General features: G+C 42.1%; 3 protein-coding genes across 7 annotated transcripts in view; 1 reads left to right on the forward strand and 2 right to left on the reverse strand.

The window, feature by feature from the left end:
• Positions 1 to 632: 632 nt before the first annotated feature.
• On the reverse strand, positions 633 to 23005 carry MTO1 (mitochondrial tRNA translation optimization 1). Of its 2 annotated transcripts, XM_036871886.1 has the most exons (13): positions 21866 to 22000; positions 21640 to 21764; positions 18093 to 18292; positions 17895 to 18012; positions 14308 to 14597; positions 12028 to 12140; positions 11739 to 11929; positions 11376 to 11506; positions 10538 to 10742; positions 10285 to 10456; positions 7211 to 7329; positions 3783 to 3943; positions 633 to 2079 (listed from the first exon to the last, which is right to left on the reverse strand). In XM_036871886.1, exons 3-13 carry the CDS (start codon positions 18285 to 18287, stop codon positions 1918 to 1920), a joined length of 1857 nt encoding a protein of 618 aa, XP_036727781.1. In that variant the 5' UTR covers positions 18288 to 18292; positions 21640 to 21764; positions 21866 to 22000; the 3' UTR covers positions 633 to 1917. The 2 variants fall into 2 exon arrangements, with proteins under 2 accessions (XP_036727781.1, XP_036727780.1); XM_036871885.1 differs by lacking the exon at positions 21640 to 21764 and having other exon boundaries at positions 634 to 2079; positions 21866 to 23005.
• Positions 14623 to 15990, reverse strand: LOC118905278 (cyclin-dependent kinase 2-associated protein 1-like). The gene has a single exon (XM_036871887.1). It carries the CDS (start codon positions 15944 to 15946, stop codon positions 15587 to 15589), a length of 360 nt encoding a protein of 119 aa, XP_036727782.1. The 5' UTR covers positions 15947 to 15990; the 3' UTR covers positions 14623 to 15586.
• Positions 23006 to 24379: 1374 nt separating the features above from the next.
• The window catches only part of CGAS (cyclic GMP-AMP synthase), a 33910-nt gene continuing 31219 nt past the window's right edge, over positions 24380 to 27070 (forward strand). For 2 of the 4 annotated variants that reach the window (XR_005022232.1, XM_036872172.1), the window contains exon 1: positions 24384 to 25634. Coding sequence is in view for 3 of the 4 variants with exons in the window: in XM_036872172.1 (XP_036728067.1) it covers positions 25011 to 25634 (624 nt within the window). In the remaining variant the exon portion in view is untranslated. Of the gene's footprint in view, positions 25635 to 27070 lie in introns of all 4 variants that reach the window. The other 2 variants (XM_036872173.1, XM_036872174.1) reach the window with 2 other exon arrangements.

Consider the following 27070-nt stretch of genomic DNA (forward strand, 5'->3'; position numbering starts at 1 on the left):
CTGGCTGGCAGCACCAGGAGGTAGGCTGTTTTGAAATATTCCTTTGAGATAATTTTGTATAGTCTTTATTTTTAAAATAATTTAATTTAATTTAATTCAATTGGCTGCACCGCGTGGCTTGCGGGATCTTAGTTCCCTGACCAGAGATCCAACCCAGGCCCCCTGCAGTGGAAGTGCAGAGTCCTAACCGCTGGACTGCCAGGGAAGTCCCGACAGAGTCCTTGTGAGTAGGCAAATCTGCAGGCTGAGATTTTTTTTTTCAGGTTTGGTTTTGGTTCCACCATATCTCTCTCTGATGAACACTGCCCAAACTTATATTAATAGCATTAGAGCACCTGAAAGAAAGAGTATAAATCAAGAGTTTATAACTAGGACTTCCCTGGTGGTGCAGTGGTTGAGAATCTGCCTGCCAATGCAGGGGACACGGGTTCGAGCCCTGGTCTGGGAAGATCCCACATGCCGCGGAGCAACTGGGCCCGTGAGCCACAACTACTGAGCCTGCGCGTCTGGAGCCTGTGCTCCGCAACAAGAGAGGCCGCGATGGTGAGAGGCCCGCGCACCGCGAGGAAGAGTGGCCCCCGCTCGCCGCGACTAGAGAAAGCCCTCGCACAGAAACGAAGACCCAACACAGCCATAAATAAATAAATTAAAAAACAAAACAAACAAAAAAACCCCGAAACTCACAGCTCTCACGGTGTGCATTTAAAAAAAAAGTTTATAACTATTTTTTCAGATACACAAAAAAGCACAGTTATAATCTCTCTCCTATTGATAAATTAATGACAAAGCTATAATAACCTAATAAGGTTATCTTAACAGGTGCTAAATAGACATACATCTTGGCGCAGAGCCGCCGCCTTGACGACGCGCGGGGACGGCTGCCGTGGCTCGCTGGCCCCAGGAGGGGGATTTGGGGGGGCGTTCGTAGCAGCCGTGAAACCATTTGTTTCGGGGCTCCTCCCTGTCTCTCCCCTGCTCGGCACTGGCTGCCAATGTACGCTTTTCCTTGGTGGACCGGAAAGATGCCTCCGAACGAGCTGACGAGCTCCAAGACCGAGGTAGGTCCGCCGGTGTGCAGCCGGCAAACTACTTTTTTGAGCACGAAGTGCTATTTGGGCATTTTGCCAATTGGTTCTGACGTGTGTCTGACATTGAGGGCCGTTTGTGTTGGGAAGCGCACTTAGAGAAAGCTAGCTTGATGAAATACTGTTTTCAGAATTCTGACCCTGAGAGAACAAAAATATGCCTAGGAGAAAGCTTGAAGTTAACTCTTATCATGTCCTTAAAATACAAAGCCCACTTTGCCTGAGACTTCAGCCTTGGGTTAATTAGTAGAACTTCAGAAGATGTTTGGGTTTATTAAACACGTATCTTGTACCACATTAAAGAGAAATTATGCTATGAGAAAAATGTAAGTTTTTAGAGGTTATGGAATATGTTCGTAAGTAAGTTTGCCAGTCAGTAAATGCTGGTATAACAGTTCAATTACTTGTTTCTTGGTTTTGTTAAGGCTTTCAAGGGTTAACAATTGTAATATGTAATTAAAGCTACTAAAAATGATCAGGGAAGCATTTCAGTGCGTAAAGCAAGTAGGATATGTGTTGTCGGCAAAGGAAGGTATAAAGAATGGAGATATTTTTGTTGAGGAAAAGTGATGATAATAATTTTGTCCCAGAGCTGTTTGTTTCTGGATGGGGAAAACTAAGGGACAAATCATATGGATATAAAATGTGATGAAACGTTTGTGAAAAAAGGGAACTTTGAGAAAAGAATTTTGTACATTGTCAGGAGCGATTTACATTGGATTTAATTAGGTAAATAAACTTTGTTACTAATAGTAAGCTGAAAAAAAAAGAAATACATCTTATCTCCTATCTATACTCTTGTATTGATTAAAAGTCTTCTATGAATAGAAAGCTATAACTGTCTATCTTCAAGTTTGTCTGTATTACATAAACGTTGATCAGTTTGGGGCAATCTATCCATAGCTGCCTGTCTTTGCTGAGTGGTCTTCACAAATCTGAGCAGATTGATGATGGCAGCAGGTGTCACTCCAGGTATACGACTGGCAGCCCCAATCTAGGAATTAAAACCCCAAGAGAAACATAAATAAGCTATGTCAATTATAAGCAAATCTGTTTTCCTCCTGGTAACAATCTGTATGTTACAGTTTATAAAATATTTTTAAAACTATTATCTTAATGTATCTTCAAAATAACTCAGAGAGTAGATAAAAGAAATGTGGTTATTATGAATATCTTCATTTTACAAACAGGGGAAACTGAGGCTCAGAGACATTAAAATGAGTTGTCCAAGATCATGTAACTAACAGATGTTAGAGTACCTAACCTTTTCTCTTCATTAAACTGATCTAACATCACTGGCACTGTGTTGGGCAACACCCTATAATTAATCTCAGTAATATTTCTGTGTAATATTTCTCAGTAATATTTCTGTGGTATATTTTTACAGTGAAATGTATGAATTATTCACTCCAAGTGGTATAAAGACCTCATATCAGTTCAGGTCTGTTTTGCCACCAAATGAGTCTGTAGCAAACGTCTGCCAGAGCTTTTTGTATTTTAGAATTTTGGATAAGAGGTGAACTCCGATGACCAGTTCTGTGCAATTCAATTTTCTGTGATAATGTAAATTTTCTATAACATTTGCACAGTAAAAATGCACTGTCCAGTATGGTAGCCAATAGCCTATTGTGGCTACTGAGCACTTGAAATGTGGCTAGTATGACTGAAGAGTTGGATTTTTAATTTTATTTAATTTTAATTAATGTCAATGGTCGCATTTGGCTAATGGCTATCGTATTGGGCAGTGCAGCCTGTGACCATCCACAAAAACATAACCCAATATGAACAGGATACAGTTATAAAACTTAAAGCCTCTCTGCCCACTTTCCACAATGACTGTTACTAAGAACACCATGTTAAGTTCATGAACACCATGAAATCACTCCTCCCTTTAAAAATCATTTTTTTTTCAAAAAATTCTGCAGACTATGGTTTTGTTAAGTGCCCCTTTACTTTTATGAACCATTACCAAAACCAAAACCAAAACAAACACAACCCACTGCCCATTAAACTATGATACACCATCAATTTTTAAGATACAACTCAGTTTCAGAGATGTGAAAATGTGTCTCAGAATCAATAAACATAGCCTACCAGTCTTTAAATATTTGTTATTACAAGTCCAATATTATATACTATGAAGTTTTTACCAGATGTTTACAGCTGGGTGCACATGCCCTCACGCAAATGCAAAACACACACACACACACACACACACACACACACAAACAGGAGCATGGGGTGGGGGACCTCTTTGGCCCCCTTCTTCCTCCTAGTGGCTCCCAACACAACACTATGGAATCCCTAGGGCGGGGATACAAGTAGTGATTTGAAAACTACTGATATATACTATCAGTATATATATACTATATAACTACTGATATATTTTAACCTAAATTAGTTTCTTTTAAGTCATGCATATATACAAGTTTGCACTGACAGTTTAGCACAGGGTTGGGACTAGAGAATAATTATAATCAACCCAATTCTTGACTTCCAGTTACTTATTTAGACTAAGCTTTTTCATCTCTCATAAAAACATACTGACATCTGTCATACAAAGAGAATATGAAAATAAGAGGTTAAGCTTTTTATGATGAAATAAAAATTAGTTATGTGGCCACTGTAAATCCAGGTTTTAAAAATTAAAGCTGTGGCTCTTTATGAACTGCTCCTATCCACTGCCTGTTTTCTTACCGTCTGTGGGCGACTGAAATGTAGCTTCTCTCGAACTTCACGGGACAAAGACACATCCCTGAGAGTCATATAATCTAGGTCTTTCGGCAGTTGGAGAGCTTCATCTCGCTGAACTTCCTTTATTTCTTGTTGCTGATGGAACGATACTGACTCATAAGTGGCTGGTGAACAAAATTAACTATGTTATGATATGCAGATTACATTAACAACTTACATTTTTATAGTTTTTTACAATTTACAGAGAGCTTTTGCATACATGATCTCAGTACCATGAGACAGGTGGGGCAGGTGTTCCCTTTCACAGATGAGGACACTGAGGCTGAAATAAAGAGAGGGAGTATCTTGCGTATTAACTACAACATTCTGTATGGTAATTTATTCCATGTCCTTTTCAAGAATCTAGAAAATTAAAAGTAAAAAAAGAAATTGCTTTCCTTCTCAGTACAAATTTTGGTGGAACATTTCCGTCAGTAGCCTGTAGGTTTGAATTTTAAGTCCTAAAGATGTTTCTCCAAGGGCTTCCCTGGTGGCGCAGTGGTTAAGAATCCGCCTGCCAATGCAGGGGACACGGGTTCGAGCCCTGGTCCGGGAAGATCCCACATGTTGTGGAGCAACTAAGCCCGTGCGCCACAACTACTGAGCTTGCGCTCTAGTGCCTGCGAGCCAGAACTACTGAAGCCCATGCGCCTAGAGCCCGTGCTCCGCAACAAGAGAAGCCACTGCAATGAGAAGCCTGCGCACCACAACTAAGAGTAGCCCCTGCTCGCCACAACTAGAGAAAACTTGCGCGCAGCAACGAAGACCCAACACAGCCATAAATAAATAAATTAATTAAATTAATTAATTAATTTTTTAAAAAAAGATGTTTCTCCAAGAAGATGGTTTTCTGAATTAGGTCCATATAAAGCTGTAATTTTAAAAAGCAGATCTTCTTAGGTGATAACATAATTTAAATAATTTAACTAAGGTGTTATTCAGAAGTTAGGAAGATAATTCAGCAATTATTTTGTAATTTAAATAATTTAACTAAGGTGTTATTCAGAAGTTACGAAGATAATTCAGCAATTATTTTGTAATTAAAGCATTCTGTTCTTAGAAAAATAAATCCAAAACCTGTTTTAAAACCTAAATTGAGGTGGTCATTCTGTCCTGTTTAAGAAAGCGAGTGTTCCCTAAAGGTTCAGGCAGTATCTGCTTCCATCACTTGACTGGCAGCCAGAAAACCTCAGCTCTGAGCCTGGCTCTGCCAATAAACTACCCTCCAACTATGGACACATCATGATCCTTCTGGGCCTCAGCTGCTTTATCCAGAAATGTTACGGGATGACCCGGAGGACTTAGCATGGTCGTTATGACAACAAAGGGTAGTTGTGAGGTGCACAGGCCTTACAGTCAGACGTGCTGGGTTCAAAGCCCCGTTCTGCCACTCACCAATTGTGTGATGGTGGGCAAGTTACCACTTACTTATCTGTAAAATTAAGACATAATGCTAATAGCTGTCCTTCATAGGACACTTTTAAGTATCAAATGAAATAATGCATGTGATTAATACAATATATAACAAATTAGTACAATAAATTGTAATGAAATTTTATGACTCATGAATAGACTCTTTATAGGATCCCAGAATATAAATGCAGAGGGAATGTATATGTTAAAGATATATTTAATCTTTCAAATATGTATACAGCAAAACATGAGAGAGAACTACAAAAAAGAATCTGAAACTAATTTCTGCCTTGCAGTTTCTTGAAGAAACTTGTCTAGTGGAGGATCCAGGCAGTGATTTGAAAACCACTGATATGTGTTATTTTTTAACTTAGTGTAGTTTCTTTTGAGCCATGGATATAAATTAGAGTCTTTATATATGCCAGAGTCTTTAAAGAACAAGGCAAAACAGTAGCTACTCCATGGCTGAAGTCAGGGTTTCCTATAAACAAGTTAAAGATAATTATTCTGGATGATTTATTGGACAAAACAAAACTGCAAACCAAGTTTAAAGTATAACAGCCAGATGCGAACAGCCTAAATGTTCAATAAAGTAATTTTTACTCAATAGAAAGGTCATGATGTTGAGATAAAAGGTTAACAGTATTTCTTACACATTAGCAAATGACTAGGGTCTGGTCGTTTGGAAGAATGATAGGTAGCACTTGGGTCATCCTATATATGCAGCCAAAGTACAGCAAGGTGACAGACCTCTCTGGAACTGAAAGAAAATTACCACTGCTAGAAGGAATGCAGCATTCTTACCACCTTCGCTGGTCCCCAAGGAGCTTAAAGTCCTTTCCCGTTTGAACAATCCATCATTATCCTGCTTTTCCTACCTTTCTCCCCCATCTCATTCTGTTCCCTGCCTTTTTCTCCACATAATTTTCCACCGGAGGAAAAAAAAATCTATCACAATGCAGAAGCTAATGTTATTCTCAGTATTTGTTTATCTTTGAAATTTTTTTACATAAAGAAAAACTAAAAAAACGCAGTGCAACTCCAAAAGTCACATGTGACTTTGATGGTCAATATATTTACGAAGAGTATGAGAGCACACCAAATGTTATAATGATGTACAAGGGCAGACTCTGGATTTCTTTGCCTGATACAAAGTAAGTATTTGTTAATGGAAGAGTATTTCAATATATTGTCAAAGCCAAAGATAGCATTATTTTTCTCATTATTAGAACATTAAAATGGGGAAAATGTAGGGACTTCCCTGGTGGTCCAGTGGTTAAGACACTGCACTCCCAATGCAGGGGGGTCTGGGTTCGATCCCTGGTCGGGGAACTAGATCCCGCATGCATGCCGCAACTTAAGAGTTCGCATGCCGCAACTGAAGAATTCCACATGCTGCAACTAAAGATCCCGCATGCCACAACTAAGACCTGGTGCAGCCAAAATAAGTAAATAAATAATAAATTAATTAATAAATATTAAAAAAATAATAAAGATTACTTTCTTACAACAGGCAAGTTTACAAGTCTGGAACACACCTTGATCATGTTTGCATTAGATCTTATAATTTAGCAGCAGGGTGGAGGAGGGGAAAAAAAAAGTCTAAAGAAAAAGGGGGGGGAAATGTAAAAAAAAAAGTTCAAAAGAAAAAAAATGTTTTTTTTTTAAAGGACAGCTCTACAGTAGCACTTCCCAAACATGAAATATACACACAAATCATGTAGGGATCTTGTTAAAAAGCAGATGCTCGCTCTGGGTCTGGGGTGGAGCCTGAGATTTCGCACCCCTAGCATGCGCCCACATGCTGCAGTGCTATCTGGGGGCCCCACTCTGAGTGGTCAGAGCCTAAGATGATGCTGGTCCTATGGTAATAATGGCTCCTCTTGACAGAGAGCTCTTCGTGGATCTGCCGTCCATTCACAATTTGCATGAAAGGGAAGGAGAACATACAGACATCCTAAGTAAAAAAGATTTTCTACCTTCTATTTTCAGCCTTTCGGCTAGCTCTCTACATTTGGTGTACTCCTTCAAGGGCTCTGGGACAGCCTTGGCCAACAACTCTATGTCAACTTCCTCATACTTCAGAACATCGAGAGCTCTGCAAATACATAAAAGTTTCATTAACACAGGGGTCCATATTATATCAAGCAGATTAAGAACAAGATTCCCTGAAAATAATACAAATCTCAGAATAAATATCAATATATTTCTAATTCTTCCCAAGTACAGTGAGCAAACGCAGCAGCAACTGCAACACAGCAGGACCTGAAGAAGATTAGCATGTGATTCTCTCAACTCCCTTCCTTTATCATGAGGGATAAGTTGCTGGTAGTACTGCAATAATCTACTTGTCCTCCCTTTCTGGTAAGGACAGAATATCCTCTGATAACAAGGGTTTGATTGAACTCCATAAGAATTTACATCTAGGTCACATTAAGCCCACATCCTGTGAATGCGTTATCCTTTTGCACGTGTGCTCGGAACCAGCTGAAGATCTCCTGCTTGCTCCAAGACTGCAAAATAGCCGCAGTTTCCTTCTCATTTTGTTTGGTTCTCACAAGGCCTCACTGATCTGTACAGTTTCCCTAAATTTACTGCCTTAATTTTATTTTTATTTACTTTGATCTTTCCCCCTTTTAATAGATTGCTTTTTTGATCAACTCTGTCCACCCAAAACCAATTAAACCAATTAATTATCAAGGCAACAGAAAGTCAGCTCTGCCCATCTTGGGGTCCCAAGTTCTTCCAGGCCTCCCAGACGCCTTCTTTACCGCTCATCCTATCACCAGGGTCATGCGTCACCACCCTCTACAGACGCCTGACTCATCTCTTCCTCAGACGGCCTAGGAAAGGCCAGACACCCTCTCTCCACAAGGAGCTGTCAACTTTGTTGTGCTCCGTGAGATGAATTATGTCAACTAATTTCAGAGGCCTCATCAGATAAGCTAGAATGAAACCAAATGACCCTAAACCCCAAAAGGAAAGGGGTTGTCCTTTCAGAAATTATAGAACATGCTGGAACACACCTCCTAATGACTAACCAAAAAAACAGCTACCGTGGAATCTTGCAGGATAGTGACCTCAAAGAGAAGCCTGTGACCATTTAACTTTTAAAAAGGTTTTAAATAATTTGTTTACAAGGCTTGGAGCTGTTTGCAGGCCCAAACTTCAGGACCAGCTGTGAATGAAGCCTAAGCCTCAGAGTGCAGAGGTCTGGCACAGAAGGACAAGCTAGCACACTTCCGCAGAACACAAGAGACAGTTTCTGCGCTACCTCACAGGTCAGTGCGTTTCCCTGTAATCATGACAGGAGATGTGTGTGCACATGCACCTGTGGATCTCTTTTGTCAAAATGCCAGCTGAAAGTCCAGTTCAACTTCTCAGGGCCGGCACAGAGCCCGCCACGTGTGCCGTAGATGCAACACATGTCCTTTGCCCAAGTTTCTATCTTTTTAGCTTTACATATCTAGGAACAGATAAAGTGGGTTCTTTTAGGGAGGCTGAACCCTAGAGTATAAAATATTCTGCTGAAATCAACATGAGGCCCCGCCACAGCTTCCTTCTGAAATGAAAGACACCTGAATAAACAAGGAAAGCATTTGGCCAAATTACTGTTTAAAAAAAAAATCACCTTAACAAAATTGGCTACTCATGGGATTAGTTAGGTAAAAACATAAAACTGACAGCCTCCTTTTTCATATCTTTATTCATCAATTCGCATTTTAAACTGTTGAAAACAATCACTTCCCATGCTCTCACTATGACCTCAATCCACATTAGTCACATTGAATGCAAATTCTAATTATATAAAATTTGAAATAGTGCAATATTTGATCTAAACAAAGCATAATGTTATAAATTCTTTTGTAAAGTTTGAAATAATGTGAACCCTCTTAAATTTAAACAAACGAATAGCTGGACAACTGAGCGAATTATAAAACTATGTTTATACTACTACCATCTCCTGGTACCACTTAACGGGTAAACAAATACATCCAGCACCCTTACTTGTGAAGCAGGCTGTCTTTCCTGTGAATGAGATCCCCTGGTTTGGGTGACTACTATGCAGGTTATTTATTACTTACTGTTACTATAACTAGAAACCTGCTTACTATCCTCTAACCGTGGTGCCAGTGTTTTGGGAAATTCCCGTGAAAATGAAAATTTGGGAACAGAAATTGTAAACGATAAAACACTGTGATGACATGAAAGCCAAATAAAGACATGCTATGTCTGGCTGTTAGTTAAGGGGAGAGCACTTGGAAAGATTAGAGATAATAAAAAGTGGCATTAAAATGGGTATACCTTTAAGTCCACAGAATCCCTCACAAGGAAAACAGGGGTTGGAAATAAACGGAAAACTATAAAGGAAAAACATACTGGAGACGCAGTTGCAAGATCAAGCCAGCAGGTGTGCTTCTAAGATACGGTGATTGTAGATTTATGCCTTCTGAGCACCCCGCACCCCCGATTAGCTTACATTTTTTAAACGGGAAAAAGCAGTGGTGAAAGATGCAGATTTTGAATTATGCAAGGTTTTTAGGAACATACCTCTGAAGCAAAAAAGCTCTATATTAATGCCCTTTAGACTTAGAGTCCATATAACCAGAATGGTAAAAACAAGGACAAAAAGAACCCTAAAATGTAGCAAGGGACTCTTCAAGTAAGTCCAAAGAATTTATAACACTATGCTTAATCAAAGTTTCCCTGCTATAGCTCACAGGCAAGATGAGACCACTCCAATTGCTCCCTGCCTAAAAAAGAAAGCAGATCACTCTATTTCTTGGTTTGTACCCCCTAAATCTTAGGCAAGCCAGAAGAACTCAATGGGAGCCACAGAGAAATTAAATAAAAAATAAAAATAATTTAGAATGATATATATTGTCATTAGTGAATAAAGAAATAAATTACATCTAAAGGATTTTGAAAAGAAGCAAATATAATAGCTGCATTCATTTAAAATGTGCAGGTAGGGAATTTATAGGTAATATCTCTCTGAAATGATTTCATTTTTCTGTAAAAAGTAAGAAAGGTCTACATTAAAAACGCATACCTGAGAGGTAGACTTTTACCACTACTTATAGAAGCCTCTGGGATTAAGTTTTTCCACTTAGAACTTGAAAACTCAATGGATTTTAGCACAGAAATGCCTTCTTCTAAAGAAGACTTCATCCAAGTAGCTCTTTCATATCGTTGTTGGGACACACAACCAGCTTCCTTGTACCCTAGAAGGGGGAGGGAGAGACTATAATGAAAGAGGTCTTAAAGGAGAGGAAATCTGGTCGCAAGACTCAGTGAAGGGTTACCTCGCAACGTGAGCCTGCTGTCGGCGTTATCGGGACGCAGCGACAAGCGGAACTCGGCTCGGCTGGTAAACATGCGGTAGGGTTCGCTGGTACCCAGCGTGGTGAGGTCATCAATCAAGACTCCTATGTACCCTTCTGTCCGGCTAATGACAAAAGGAGGCTTGTGTCTGACCCGAAGACTTGCATTGATTCCAGCTATCGCACCCTACAAGAGGACTGAAATGTTTAAAAGGCCATTATGAGCTGAACAAAGAGCTATCCTATTCAGATACTACCTGGGAAAAAAGGGCTCAGGGAGTGAGAAAGCAGGCCCTGCCCAGCAGGGACAGAACAGAGACAGAAAATGTGGTCCGTATTCAGAAACAGAATATGGGTAATGTACCAGTTTAGAATGCTATGATTCATTGTTTTCAAAAATATCTAATATTCCTGATAAACCTATGTGGGCTAATCTTTTTTAAAAAAATCCACTTGTAAGACTCTTTTAGCCTTTTCCTACTTACAAGTAACAATAACATAACTTTCTGCTTAAAAAGGAATAATAATAGGGTAATCTTCAATAAAGTTAGTTTAAAAGAACTAAATTTTCTTTTTTTTTAATTTCAGAAGCAATATAATAAATCTAATCAAAATATGCTATTGGATCTAGGAGCTCAGAAAAGAGTAATAAAGGCACAGTGGTTTTAAAATCCTGTTGTATCCTCTGAAACAGGATAAGTCTTCTGTTGTAGTTATGAGTTGTATCTAAGCTCTACATAGCTATCATAACAGACATCGAGAGGAGGAACACCAGTTAAACAGTCCTCTTCTGTTCAGTAACATCTGAACAACCTCTTACTTGAGCTGCAGCTTCCTCATAACCAGTAGTGCCATTTATCTGTCCAGCAAAGAAGAGCCGCTGCACCAAATGAGTCTCGAGAGAAGGAGTGATCTGACGGGGGTCCAAGTAATCATACTGAACACCATAGCCTGGCCAAAGAATAAACGGTAAAAAATAATAAAAACAGTGCTGGATTTGCCTCAAGGTAGAGATGCAAAGATTATCATTAAATGCTCTTTAAAAACGAAGACTATTTTAAATGCACAGATGTTGGGCTCTGTGTTCTGAGGCTCTAAGCAATCATGACTGTGGCTAAGATCTCCTCACCGTCTGCTAAGCAATGCTGAGCTCAGACTGAAGGGCAGCTGGCATTCTCTTTACCTGGCTGAGTCATTTTAGCTTTCTCCAAGCCTCTGATGCATGTGATCATTTTCTCTTGTAATTCAGCTGGCAGTGTCACAGATAACCCTTGCGGGTAGATGAGGTCAGAATCCATTCCTTCAGGTTCCAACCAAACCTGATGTATACGGTTTGGAAAACGCAAAACCTTTGATTCAATGGAGGGACAGTATCTAGAAAAGGACATTGAAATTTAAAAATTTAATGAAACAAACAAAAGAGGGTTGACATTGTTCCTTACAGTAATTGAGCACTGATATTTTGTCCTTACCGGGGTCCTCTTGTAGTTTCCTTAACGTGACAGTTAAGGTGAAGGTTCTCAAGGACAATCTCATCCACTTGAGGGTTGGTGTGAGTCAAGTAACATGGCAGCTGATCTTCTGGCTAAAACACAGGAACTAGTTACAACATTGTTTTGCCTCTCTATTAGTTTGCCTCTTATTCAAATAAATGCCGCACATGACGTGCACTTACTTTTATAGACATTAAACCTATGCATAATGCCAAATATTAATGGTGAAGTATGCTTGTTAAAAACAACCCAAAAGATGAACCTAAATTTACGCAAGCCTCCAGATCAACAGTTTACAGGAAATATAGAGGATGCAGGAACATGTTTAAGGCATCAAAGGGTTGAAATCAGACAAATCTAGAATGTAGGAAACTTCAGAAAAGAAATGACTAGGTTTCTTCCACATATAAATGTAAAAAAAAAAAAAAAAGAGGGAAACTATTATAAGACGTATTATCCAAAGTCACGTATGGACCTCATTTGGTGCTTGGTTCAAATAAAACAACTGTAAAAAACCATTTTAAATAAACATTTAAAAACAACTATAAAAACTAGGGAAAACTGAGCACTGAATATCAGATGATGTTAAGAAATTATGTTCTGCTATGTGTGACAATAGCACTGTGGTCGATTTTTACAAAGTCCTTATTTGTTAAAGACATGTACCAAAGTGTATCTGAGTGAAATAATGTGATGTCTGAGATTGTTGCTTTAAAACTAAGCAAGAACAAAGTACTGAGGAAAATGAAACAGGAATGTCAGAACAGGGAATTCCTTAGTGGTCCAGTGGTTAGGACTCCACGCTGCCACTGCAGGAGGCACGGGCTCAATCCCCGGTCAGGGAACTGAGATGCCACAAGCTGTGTGGCGTGGCCAAAAATAAAAAATAAAACTAAAAAACAAAAAGTTTAAAAATATACACACTAGGAAAGTATCACCATGATTTACATTTTACCAAAGTGAAAATATAAAAGTCACTTGCTCAAAATAACAACACTTGTAGCCACTCATCAGGGTAACACTCACCAGAAACTAGGACCATCAAATATTAGCCCTTAACTCTAAACACACAATATACAGTTTTTTGTTTTTTAAATTCAAAGGATAGGTAGAAGTAGCCTGTATCTTCAAAAGTATCAGTGCCATTAAAGACTGAGGAACTGGGACTTCACTGGTGGCGCAGTGGTTAAGAATCCGCCTGCCAATGCAGAGGACACGGGTTCGAGCCCTGGTCCGGGAAGATCCCACATGTCGTGGAGCAACTAAGCCCGTGTGCCACAACTACTGAGCCTGCACTCTAAAGCCCGCGAGCCACAACTACTGAAGCCCACGCGCCTAGAGCCCGTGCTCCACAACAAGAGAAGCCACCGCAATGTGAAGCCCGCGCACCGCAACGAAGAGTAGCAAAATCTATGGATTCTGTATTAGATAACAGCACTGTGTCAATGTTAAATTCCCCAAATTTCATCACTGCATTGAGGTTATAAAAGAGGATGTCTTTGTGCTTAGTTGAGATGCAGACTGAAGTATTTCGAGGTAAAGTGTCATACTCTCTGTAACTTACTCTTAAATGTTTAATGAAAAGAAAAAAGAATAAAAATAAATGTGGGGCCTCCCTTGGTGGCACAGTGGTTAAGAATCCACCTGCCAATGCAGGGGACACGGGTTCGAGCCCTGATCCAGGAAGATCCCACATGCCGCGGAGCAACTAAGCCCGTGCGCCACAACTACTGAGCCTGCGCGCCTGGAGTCTGTGCTCTGCAACGAGAAGCCACTGCAATGAGAAGCCCGCGAACTGCAACGAAGAGTAGCCCCCGCTCGTCGCAACTAGAGAAAGCCCGTGCGCAGCAACAAAGACCCAACACAACCAAAAATAAATAAATAAATTTAAAATAAATAAATGTGCATATTATTGTTTTATACATTAAATATATACATGTATCTATGTCTCTATATATGGAGAGAGGGCAAAATATTAACAATGGGTGAATTTCAATGGTTTATAGGAGTTTCACAGTCTTACAACTTTTCTGAAATTATTTCAAAAAGTTTAAACAGGCAAAGTTATTAAAGTGATGAAATTTAAGAATTTATGGGGAATTACCCAAGTAGCCAAATCAGCTAATCCTTTTAAAGGTCTCTTTTTTGCACACTAAGTAATAGTGATGAAAAGTGAATTGCTACCAAAAAAGAAAAAAAGAAAAAAAAGGGTTAGTCTATATCCTCTGTTTAAAGCCAGATTTTCATAAATTATCTCACCTTGATCCACACTGTCTCATTGATAAAGCTGAACGGTATGGATGGATTATCTGGTGTCTGCTTGTTTAGAATGCTGAAATTAATGGATTCTTTGGCGATCCGGGGCGGAGTCCCAGTCTTCAATCTTCCCACCACAAACCCCAACTTCTCCAGAGTCTGAGCCAGCCCTATGGAAGGCTGATCCCCTAAACGTCCCGCTGGATGCATCTCCAATCCAATTACAATCATGCCTCTCAGAAACGTCCCAGTAGTTAGAACCACACTCTCCGCATACACTGTACTTCCATCCACTAAAGGATAGGAAACAAAATAAAACTCAGGTTCTAATTGTTACCATGGATCAAATTGCAATGTGACTATTTTGTAGTAAAGCTACAGAAAAATTTTGTCTTTAGAAACTTGAAAAAGATTTTAAATCAGTAAGAAGCCTATATGTTATCAATCTCAAGAATCCGAGAAAGCTGGGATGGAGGGCATAATGTATTATCACCAATACACATGTTCCTAAAACCTTGAGAGCACTGAATAGTATCAGGTAAATTTTTTTTTTTTACAAGCTGTTAATGAAAATAAGCCTTATTACATCGAGTAATAAATACAAAGATGCAAACAGTTCCATTTTCTTCCAGATGTTTGGATCAACTTCCAGGAAAGGCAGAACTGAAATCTACATACAGTCTCAGGAAAAATTTCGGGATCCTTGTTATGTTTGGTTTGAGTTTCTTCTGTATTTATAACTTGTGCATTTTTAAAATTGACTTCAAAGCACTAATAGTCATGCAAATGCTTAAGCAGAAAAGAAGTTACATTAAGCAGAATCTATAGTGTATGGGAAACGAGGGGACCAGCTACTAGTTAAGTGTGCTGTCAAGTCCGCACTACAAAAAAACCCCTTCAAGTTGTATCAGCTTACCAAAAGGAACAAAGAACAATGCGGGTAACATAAATGTATTCAGAAGAGGAGAGCGAGACGCTGGTATCTTGGAGGCAAACTAGTTTGCTGTAAGACAGGTAATTTTTACGTGCCTCTTTTGAATCAATGCTTTAAAAAACAACAACAAACACCTGGGTAGTTCCTCACTATTTAAAATGTAACTCCCAATCAACTGCAAAATCTTTCCTCAATCTTACAGACTGTCGATTCGGAGCCTGGTGAACCACGGGAGGGGCGGGGGGAGGAGAAACCAAACGGTTACCGCTTTGAAAACAAAGTTTCAACCTAACAGGGGAGATGAGCCGTAACTTCTCCTCTCGGAAGAAGGCAGAAAACCCTCCAGGCTCACGAGGCAGCTAGCGCCCGGCCTTCCGTTCCGTTTTCAGCCAAGCCCTCCCGCACCAATCCTGCAGCGTGGACGATGCCGCGTTCCAGGCTCTGCATCGCGCTCCTGCTGCCCGCGGACGGGGGTCTGACCTCTTTCCCCAGCTCTTCGATGACGGCCAGCGGCTCCGCGTATTTGCTCTGGGGCACCTGGCTCTTCCCAGTTCCCCGGGCGTAGCCTAGAGATGGCGGCCCGTACTCACTCAGCAGCCGGCGGTACTGGGAAGACGTCGCCATACTGGTGGAGGGCGGGTGCACGCTCCCAGAGGCGCTGAGGGAGGCGGCGGGCACGTGCGCGGTCAAGTTCGGTCTGTGAGACATGCTGCCCCCCCACCCCCACCCCGAGCAGCGGCAGAGGCGGCGAGGCTGGGCGGGCGGCGCCCGCGCGCCCGCCGAGCTCCCGCGCACTTTTTGTTGTTCTCAGTTAATTTTTTAAATTAATTAATTTTAGACTTCTGGTTAAATATGACACACCACCTCACATGATTTCTTCTCCCTCTTGAAACTCCAGGAAAATGAAATAAAGGGGCAAAAAAGATATAAAACCACAAGGACAAGTAATGGGAAAGAACCTGTCAAAAGATGAGAAATTTCAAAATATTTTCGGAAGATAGAAAGTGGTTGCAGTGGGGAGGGAGTTTGGGATTAACATATTCACACTACATGTAAACTAGATAATCAACAAGGACCTCCTGTATAGCACATGGAACTCTACTCAATATTCTGTAATAACCTACAGGGGAAAAGAATCTGAAAAAGAATGGATATGTGTATATGTATAACTGAATCACTTTGCTGTACCCCTAAAACTAACACAATATTGTAAATCAACTATACTCCAATATAAAATTAAATGTTAAAAAAGTGGCTGGAAGAGCGATAACTGATTTAGCAGAGGGGAGAAGGCCTTAACTCAAGAACCTGAAGAGAACATACTGATGACAGTGAAGCCACTTGCCGTGCAAAGGCTCAGAAACTGGAGGACTGAATATAAGAAATGTAGGAATGAAGCTAGGGGGCTGAAAATGAGAGGAGTTGAAATCTGCATATAAAGGTTTGCCTGCAGACAGATCTACCTTACACTAATCAAACAATATAATCCTCAAATCTGGAGGGGAAAGGACGCAGGGGAGAGAAAGGGAAATGAAAATAAAACTAGTAACTGTTCAACATAGGGAAGTCAGTAAACATTGACAGAAGAAAGAGAAGATTAAGTATATTATACAAAATCATGGTTACTAAGGTAATCACAGAACAAACACATGAACTTTTAAGAAAGAAACATAGCTCCCTAAAGCAAAGAAAACCAAACACAGATTAAGTGGTTGAAAAACAAAATAAAAGTACAGAATAGTGTGTGCAATATGCTACTGCTATGTGTGTTGGGGGGAAATATAAACACACTCACAGAAAGACCACACCAGAGACGAGGAAGGAAACTGGCTGCCTGGGGCACAAGATGAGGGTCCACCTTTTCATTCTACCTTCTTTCATCTCCTTTAAACCGTTTACCATTATATGTATTCTCCATTCAAAAAAAACTAATAAATGTATAATAAAAAATTAATTTTAAAATAGGGAAAATAAGTTAATCTCTGTATTTTAAATGATGAGATTCTTCAGCACAGCCCCTCCTACCATCTTGTTCCTAGAATGCTAGCAGGCGCCAACAGTCCAGTACCCTGGCAGAGGATCGATTCTTCGCCTGAGGACTAAGAGACATAGATGTTTGGGAGCTCCCAACAAAAAGGCCAGTTCAATCCCTAATCACCAGACTACAGAGTTGCCCAAGCAATAGAATTAACTGTGCACACACAAATCTTCCAATCAATGTTTAAGTGGTTAAGTCTGTAGAGGGAGATAATAGAGATAAATTGTTTTCCCATACAAATTTAAATTCTATTTGATTTTTGTAAAAATTACATGCATGTGTTATTTTAATTAAAAAATTAATATGAAACTCAAATAAAAAAACATATAATAATCCTATAAAATATAAATTAAAAATATTTAAAGTCAGAAATAAAAAATAGCAGGAGGAAAATACACAATTATGCAAGCTATAGAGTCCCAAAATAAGATGGTACAGAATGTGAGCTTCATTGTCAAAATGAAAGGAGAAGTATGATTTTTTTATACAGTTTCGCTCATGTATGAACAGAAAACACAACAATTTCCTAGAATAAGCAAAACGTCTCCATACTCTGCTCAAAATAAATTTCTCACATGGAGTTTGATACTATTATTATCATCTATAAGCAGTACATACCCAAAACAACACCACTGACGCGGTATTTCCCAGTGTGCTCAGGCTCTGGTTCTGTAAGAATGAGATCTTCTACAGCTCCCTCCTGAACAGTAAGCAGCGGTGTATTTAGGATTTCTTTCTGTCAAAACAGAATGCAAGCTGAAACATAACAGTTAAACAATCACTACAGTCTTTCCTGTTTTCATGCCCTGTTCTTACTTGCATGTTCTGTTTATAAAGTTTCCTATCAATTTGAGCTCTCAGACCCCAAACAGCTGGTCCCTTGCGCCGGTTTAATACTTTGTAATGTACACCAGACTGGTCACAGATTCGACAACACAGGCCATCCAAGGCATCAACTTCTCTCATTAAATGCCCCTTTCCAATGCCACCAAAGGAAGGATTACAGGACATCTGACCTAAAGAGAACAGACATAAACAAAATAAATATATGAGCATCTTGCATATAGTGAGTGCTTGATAAAATAAAAGAACTTGAAGCAAACTCTAAAAATGCTGGAGTTCCAACAGGATGCAAGAGTTATTCAGGGCGGGACTTCCCTGGCGGCACAGTGGTTAAGAATACGCCTGCCGGGCTTCCCTGGTGGCGCAGTGGTTGAGAATCTGCCTGCCAATGCAGGGGACACGGGTACGAGCCCTGGTCTGGGAAGATTCCACATGCCGCAGAGCAACTAGGCCCGTGAGCCACAATTACTGAGCCTGCGCGTCTGGAGCCTGTGCTCCGCAACAAGAGAGGCCGCGATAGTGAGAGGCCTGCGCACCGCGATGAAGAGTGGTCCCCACTTGCCACAACTAGAGAAAGCCCTTGCACAGAAACGAAGACCCAACACAGCCATAAATAAATAAAAAATAAATAAATAAATAAAAATTAAAAAAAAAAAAAAAAGAATACGCCTGCCAACGCAGGGGACATGGGTTAGAGCCCTGGTCCAGGAAGATCCCACATGCCGCGGAGCAACTAAGCCCGTGCTCCACAACTACTGAGCCTGTGCTCTAGAGCCCGCCAAGCCACGACTACTGAAGCCCGTGCGCCTAGAGCCCGTGCTCCTCAACAAGAGAAGCCACCGCAATGAGAAGCCCGCGCACCGCAACGAAAAGTAGCCTCCGCTCTCTGCAACTGGAGAAAGCCCGCGCGCAGCAACAAAGACCCAACGCAGCCAAAAATAAATAAATCAATAAAATTTTAAAAAGAGAAAAAGTTATGCAGGGCATCCTGGAAGACATACCATTGCTGGAAGTTTCTTTTGAATCTTTCCCTTGTACACATTCATTACGTTGCCTTTTCCTTTTCCTTTTCAATGTGACCTTGAAATTCTTATCTCATGAAACCTTCCTAAATCAAGCATAATTTTAAGAAGTTCCTTTGCACTGGTTCACAGTTATAATCAAGTATGTCTTCCATAAATGCCATCTGCTGTTTTCTTTATGCTTATTTTGCAGAAATAATTAAATCATAAGCTTCCTGAAAGTAGAATTCACATTTTATACCTTCTCCTTAAATCCCCCAAGCCTTATGGGAGGTACAGACTGGGAAAGCTATGCCAACAATCTGCTGATCCGCTGTGGCCGGCAACAAGCCCTCCAAAAGTTTCCACGGTCTCCAGAGGGAGGCTGAATAGTGCTGTGATTAGGAGGATGGGTTAGGAGTGAGCAAGAGATCTCGCTCAGTTCCTAGATTTACCACTTACAAGCTCCATGTGATCTTGGCAAGTTATCTAATATTCTGTACCTCAGTGTCCCTACTGTAAAAACAGGGATGACAGCTGCAGTAGATTATTTCCCTCCTTCCTTTGACACAGAATCACTATTTATTTAGGTAAACACTATTCCCTATGAGGCTTTGTTTGGGGAGTATGACCTAAACTCAGTTTAGGGGTAAACCTTTATTGATCTAAAGTAATCATGGAAATCCTGTTCCTACTTGCCAGTGTCTGGTTTAGTGTCAGAAGACTTTTCTCTTTTGTCATGAATGCCAAAAAATAGTTTGCCGAAAAGCATTATTTTCCAGGTTAGTATACAATAAAAGATTTTCTGTCTCTGACTTCATTATTGGCAGATGATATGACTGAATTGAAAGAGGACAATTCCTGCATTCTGTATTCTTACGGAAGTTCAATTTTCTAAGCCAAAGCTATCTTTCTGAGGACAAGCAGAAATACCTGATACTCTACTACATCAAATTACCTTAAAAAAATGAGACATTGATTTTAAGATAGAATTGTCATTTACCAAGCTCATCTACTAATATAAGAGTTACTAAAATATCTCTGAAATCTATTTATTTAAAAAGAAAATTTAGGTCATATTGTATTGGTATAAATACAACAGGTATTTTTATAGTATATTAATGACTACTTAATGAATATGGTTTTTTTTTTTTTTTTTTATAAGATTGTTTATAGCTACTTTTATTTTTATTTATTTATTTATTTTTGGCTGTGCTGGGTCTTCGGTTCGTGCGAGGGCTTTCTCTAGTTGCGGCAAGTGGGGGCCACTCTTCATCGCGGTGCGGGGACCGCTCTTCATCGCGGTGCGCGGGCCTTTCACTATCGCGGCCCCTCCCGTTGCGGGGCACAGGCTCCAGACGCGCAGGCTCAGTAGTTGTGGCTCACGGGCCCAGCCGCTCCGCGGCATGTGGGATCTTCCCAGACCAGGGCTCGAACCCGTGTCCCCTGCATTAGCAGGCAGATTCTCAACCACTGCGCCACCAGGGAAGCCCTGAATATGGGTTGTGATGGGAATTCCTTTATGCTTGACAGAACTACATTACTTATACTATTTAATGATCATCTTAGTTCAATACTTTTTTGTTCATTCGATTTTTTAAATTGTTATTCCTGGTTTTTACTCGGGTCATCATATAGCCTCGTTCCAAAAGAATCGCTGTTAACAGTGCATATTTCTCCACAGTTACGAGCTGAATGGTTGTTTTAAAAAGTATTTCAGTACACAAAGCACAGTTAACATTTCAGTTACTATTCACTCTTAAGCAAAATGCAAGAGGAAAGACATAGGCATGCATAATTTACAGGATAATGTCCTAGCTAGTATCTAAGATGACGCTAGAGAGGAGTCTTGTTTAAATTATGGCCGTCCAACCACAGCCTGTAAGTGCAAAAAAGCACTGTCGGGTCGTCCTAGGCACAAAACCGGGGAATAAACATTCAGTAGGAATACAGAATGCAATAAAAAAAGTACCCTCGTTCTTCAAAAGGGCTTCAAAAAATCTCGAGAAAAACACAATGGTCATTTAATAAACGAGTACTAATAATGTTAATTCACTCTTTTTTTAAAAAATAAATTTATTTATTTATTTATTTTTATTTTTGGTTGCGTTGGGTCTTGGTTGCTGCGCATGGCCTTTCTCCAGTTGCGGTGGCTTCTCTTGCTGCGGAGCACGGGCTCTAGGCGCGGGGGCTTCAGTAGTTGTGGCTCACGGGCTCCAGAGCGCAGGCTCAGTGGCACTTGGGCTCAGCAGTTGTGGCGCACGGGCTTAGCTGCTCCGCGGCATGTGGGATCTTCCCAGACCAGGGATCCAACAGTGTCCCCTGCGTTGGCAGGCAGATTTTTAACCACTGCGCCACCAGGGAAGTCCTAATTCACTCTTTAACCAAAGCAACAAGCTAGTAAAGGGCAAATGACAACAATGAAATAAGGAATCAGCCAGTATTCCTACAGTCCACCCTTTTCTCAAGGCACCCCCTCTCCCCAACCCCCAGCCCCCCCGCACCCCCCCACTAATTACTTTTCAGCAGCAGTACAATCCATGGTCCTCAGAATAGCCCCTAGTCTTAGAGCTCTGGCCCGGGCCCGCTTGCTCTGCGAAACACGAATCAGGCTAAAACCACAGTCGGCAGGATTCTCACCAGCCTTAAGGGAGGGAAAAGGCGGTCCACATCAGGCACTGGGAGGGGGAGGAGGAAGGCACTGGCTGCTTGCGTCCTAGGCAAGCCCCACACCGCGCTACTCACCGATGGTGTCCACTCGGTGCGTGAGCAGCAGAGTCCGGGAGCCGCACCGAGCGGCGGCGGCAGCGGCCTCGGTCCCCGCATGTCCTCCGCCGATGACTACCACGTCGAAGTGCGGAGTCCAGGGCGCCGCGCTGTCACCGCTGAACCGGGAAGACGGATGGTGCTGTTTGGTGAGTGAAGCCGCGACCCAGCGACCACAGGCTCGGAAGGAGAACATGGTTGGAGAAAGGCCGAGTCTTTAACTCTGAGCCTGACACAAGCGAGGGGCAAACATTCAGAAGGAGAAAGTCTTCAGGGAGCAGCCATCTTGTTCTGACGTCACAGCGTAGCACGTCTACGTGCAGCGTCGCCGCTGATTGGCAGTTTGGCGAAACTTTACTGATGAAACAAGGCCCGGCAGCTGTGCAGGTGGCCAGCGAGGTGTGTGCCTCCTTTCTTGGTCGGCGCAGGCTGTTTGATTCCATATGGTTCTGGATTGGGGGGACTCCTACTCAGTCATCTTTTGTCCTTTTCAGCGAATTACTGCCCCGATCACCAGGTGGCCACCTACAAACAAGAATTTGGATCACTGCTTTATCAGATTCTTTGAATTTTCTGGTGCAGTTATCACCTTGACTTCTGTTTATGAAGACTACAGTCTGAATAGGAATCGATTTCAAAGGCCTTCAAATGTATTTGTGGATGAAAGATTCATGATGGCTAATTAGGTGAATGGAAGGGTTGAAGGTTAAATGTCCACCAGCCTTTTGCAGTTGATATTTTTAAAACCTTCTGTATGGTTAGGCTGCTGGAGGTAGCTGTTCTCTTGCTCTCTATACATCCCCTGCTTAACCAGTTCCTGCCTCACCTACACCCGACTCACAGGACTGACCTTCTTACATACTTGCCCCAGGCCCTAGCTACTGATAGCAAATGGCTGGCGAGGGGGCGTGCCCCTCTGCTGGTTTCCCTGGTAATGAGTCGACCTGTAGTTACTTCCCCCTATAATTGCTAACCTCCCTCTGCCCCTGGGAGCAAAGATTGCCCTGTGTCCTGCTCGCCCTCCGCAGTACACAGTGGGGTGTCACTCTAGGACCTTGATTCTGACAGGTAAGTTCCCCCTATCCATTAAACCATTGATGTCTCTGTTGCTGACTCCGGGCTCTTTCTTCTGTCTTGAAGCTGGGCAAGCAGAGGCCTTGCAGGCATGGGGGAGCCGCCAAACACCTTTCTTATAGAGGAAACTTTTGACTGGTTAGATAGTGAAACAACCCATGTGGCAGTTTAATTGTTCTGATTATTAACATCTATCGAATGCATAATTTTTTTCTTATTACATTACTAATAAGCATTCTTTATACACAATTTAAAGCTTACAGAAATACAAAACTTTGAGAGTTAAGGAACCCGTAACTTCCATCAGGCCTTCCGGCCCTCATCTCCATAGTAATTGTCAGCATTTTGTTGCTAATGCCTCCTAGTGTTTCATACTTATACTAATGCTACTATTATTTTGCATGTATAATACTGATTATATTGTTTTTCAGTTTGCCTCTTTTTTAAACGATGTATATTTTTACTATCTCTATGCCAGTATATATGAATCTATCTCACTTTTTAGTATTATAGTCAGTTATTTATATGAACCATAGTTTATTTAATCAACTCCAGTTACTGAGCATTTGGATTGTTTCTGTTGACGGAAAAAAAAATGCACAATCCAAAAGCTGAGAGTTATGTTTTATTTAGCGGACATTCTGAGGACTTCAAGCCTGGGAGACAGCATCTCAGATAACTCTGAGAGACTGCTCCATAGAGGTGGGCAGGGGGGAAGCCAGGATATATAGGAGTTTTTGCAACCAAGGGCAGGTACAAGTTGGAACATCAAAAGATTATTGTTAATTAAAGAAAGCCAGACATCTCAAGTTAATAAAATTAGCGCTTTTCTATGTATGGGAAGATGCAAAGTCTTGGATCACTGAAATCATTCCTTAGATATTCACCTCAGCTATCTGGGGCCAGTATCCTGTGTTTTCTCATCCTGAGTCTCCTCAGGGTGCAGCATTGGGGGGTGGGTGGCTGCAGCAGTTGATTGCTAGATTGTGGGCATTCCTGGTTTCCATCCTGAGTTCCCTCAGGGCTCACTGTCTGGGCATGTGGGCTTGATGACTGCAACATCCTTTGTTTACCAATATGGCAGGCAGCATTCTTAGTTCACGTTTCTAATTTTTTGATATTATGATCATCCTTGTACATATATCTTTTAAACATTATGGAACTCTTTATTTATGTATTTATTTATTTTTATTTTTGGCTGCCTTGGGTCTTCGTTGCTGTGTGCGGGCTTTCTCTAGTTGTGGCAAGCGGGGGCCACTCCTCATCGCGGTGCGCGGGCCTCTCACTATCGCGGCCTCTCTTGTTGCGGACGCGCAGGCTCAGTAGTTGTGGCTCACGGGCCTAGTTGCTCCGCGGCATGTGGGATCTTCCCAGACCAGGGCTTGAACTCGTGTCCCCTGCATTGGCAGGCAGATTCTCAACCACTGCGCCACGAGGGAAGCTCCCAAGTGCCATTTTTTGATGGGCTTTTGAGAACCAGTGGCTAAAACTCACCAATAGGAACTTCACAGTTTAAGATTGTGCGTGCTTTTACAAAGTCAAATAATATGAAATATTTATTCCAATTACAGTCAATCCACATCTCATTCCATCTAGTAAAAATTTTTTTTTCTATTTCCCTTTAATAAAAAAAATGCTTTATTTAAACTTACACTGAAAAAGTTTCTCTGGCAACTTCAATGTGCGAGAAGGTGTTACAGTTTTCCAAAATATTTGTAGGCGCTACGCCGGCAAATGCGTCTCGCTTTCAAAGCTCGCGAAGGTGTTCTGCGCTGCCCTGGGTTCGGTTTTGCGCGGTTCCCAAGCCGCCGGCACCGCTCCACGCGGAGGCGAGAAAGTGCGCGACTCCGAGACGCTGTGGACCCGCCCCTCCGCGGCGGGGGCGTGGCTCCCCGTGACCGCCTGGCCCTGGGCTCCTCCTCCGCGCCGCGTTTGCTGAGTTCCCGCCAGACGGTTAAGTTTCATTTCCAATCGCCACTGCTGGCCACTCCTCCTAAGGCCTTTTCCCGAAGCCGAGTCTTCTCCCTCTGGGGAGCCGAGAGCGCCAGCCATGACCTCGCGGCGCGGAAAGGCGACGGGAGCAGCTTCGCGGGCGGAAGCCGCCGCCCCCAGGGTCTCGGCGCCGCGTGTGAAGGGCGCCCGGACCGAGCCTAGAGAGTCCCCGGCCGTCCCTGAGGCCGCCCGGCCCAGCGCGCGGAGGTGCGGCCCCGCCAGGCCGTCGGGATCCCGGAGAGAGAAGAGCGGCCCGGACCCCCAGGAGAAGCGGCAGGTACGCGCGCGGGCTGCCCGCGCCGAGGACCAGGCGGAGGGTCCGGCGGCTCGGACCGAAGGGGTGATGCCTCCCGCGGCCCCGGCGCCGCCCCTTCCCAGGCCTGCATCTCGCCGCGAGGGCACCGCGCGCTCCGCTCGGGAGCGGAGACCCCAGCCCGGGCCCACGGAGGTCCCCGGCCCGCTGGTCCCAGTCCCCAGTCTCGGGCGCGGGAAAGAGGCGCCCGGCGCCTGGAAGCCCCGAGCGGTACTGGAGAAGTTGAGGCTGAGCCGCCAGGAAATCTCTGCGGCGGCGGAGGTGGTGAACAGGCTCACGGACCACCTGCTGCGGAGACTGCAGCGCTGTGAGTCCGAGTTCAAAGGCGTCGCGCTGCTGCGCACCGGGAGCTACTACGAGCACGTGAAGGTGAGCTGCGCCGCGCCTCCGCTGCAGTTCCCGCGGCTAATGCCCACCTCCTACGCGTCCCTCACTTCCCTTCGGAAGTAACTCAGACTCGTGTTCTTTTGTGGCCTGTGACACAGCTGTTTTGTTTTGGCTTCCCATCTAGAATGCAAGCTCCATTGTCACAGAAAGTTTTACACAACTTTGAACCCTTATACGGCTGCTCATTTTATTGCTGTGGACTCAGTGATATTTGTTTATCGCAGAAAGATGGTGTATGTATCGGTCTTTGGATCTTAAACTCTTTTAGCACTGAAGACCACTCATATAATTCCATCTAAAGCTTCTTGAAAGCCAAGTGAGCAAAACTTGCATCAGACTATCTGCCTGGAGCGTGATTCTTACTACATAAATGTCGATCAGTTCTATTATGTGGAGGGTCCAAAGCTATTAGTTAGAACTAGAGAACAAGAAGACACTTAGAGCAGTCTCCCATCAGAACCACTCTCCTTTTTATTTATTTATTTTTTAAAACTTTTTATTTCATTTTGGAGTACAGTTGATTAACAATGTTGTGTTACTTTCGGGAATCCAGAAAAGTGATTCAGTTATACATATACATGTATCTGTTCTTTTTCAAATTCTTTTCCGGTTTAGGTTGTTACATTATATTGAGCAGAGTTCCCTGTGCTATACAGTAGGTCCTTGTTGGTTATCCATTTTAAATATAGCAGTACCCCTCTCCTTTTGAAAATCAAGCTGATGGAAGGAAATGCAGTGAAATCTGTTTTATCTAAAAAATGTATTGCTTTTAAAAAACTGATTATAAAAGGTATATACGTGTCCACTGTAGAGTTGACCCACTGCCTGCCCTCAGTAGGTTCCCACAGCACAACGGTACCCCTGCTCCATACCTCTTTCCTCAGCCTCTCCCGTACTTGCCCCTGTTCCGTGTTGATGTCCCTGGAAAATTCAGAAAAGCATATAGAAGGACAATATTATTCCTGTTTGTTTTATTCACCGTTATTTTGGTGTATTTTCTTCTGTTATGCATACACTTGAATTTCAAAGTTGGATTCCAAACTTTATAATTGGTAAAGGGATAGACGAAAGACACTTCTCATTAACTCTTTTACTTGGATTCATATTGACGCATTTCCATTCATGTATTTTATTGTAATATTATCAAATTCTAGGTGAAAATCTGGAAGTTTCCTTGTAGAAATTCCCTGTGGGATTTCCAGTTCATAATCTTTTTGTCCATCCCCAGCACCTCACCCCCGCCTCCACCTAAGCCACCATCATCTTTCACCTGAAGTTGGCCTTTCCAATCTCCTTATTTGCCTTCTTAGAATATCTCCACAGAGGCCAGAGTAAATTTTTAAAAATACAAAGCTAAAACCTGGCTTCTCAATGAACATGATGGAATAAAATCTGAGCCCTTTTCCAGGAAATACAGG

Source organism: Balaenoptera musculus, chromosome 12 (genome assembly GCF_009873245.2).
Source record: "Balaenoptera musculus isolate JJ_BM4_2016_0621 chromosome 12, mBalMus1.pri.v3, whole genome shotgun sequence".
NCBI classification, from domain to species: domain Eukaryota; kingdom Metazoa; phylum Chordata; class Mammalia; order Artiodactyla; family Balaenopteridae; genus Balaenoptera; species Balaenoptera musculus.

Excerpts from the sequence above, each read along its gene's own strand:
- LOC118905278 (XM_036871887.1), bottom strand. The coding sequence starts at position 15,946 with ATGTCTCACAGACCGAACTTGACCGCGCACGTGCCCGCCGCCTCCCTC.
- MTO1 (XM_036871885.1), bottom strand. The coding sequence starts at position 22,082 with ATGTTCTCCTTCCGAGCCTGTGGTCGCTGGGTCGCGGCTTCACTCACC. Across the intron at positions 18,293-21,865 it reads GCACCGAGTGGACACCATCG|GTCAGATGTCCTGTAATCCT; the intron begins GTGAGTAGCGCG and ends TGTTCTCTTTAG. Across the intron at positions 3,944-7,210 it reads CGAAAGGCTGAAAATAGAAG|CCACTTATGAGTCAGTATCG; the intron begins GTAGAAAATCTT and ends TTTGTTCACCAG.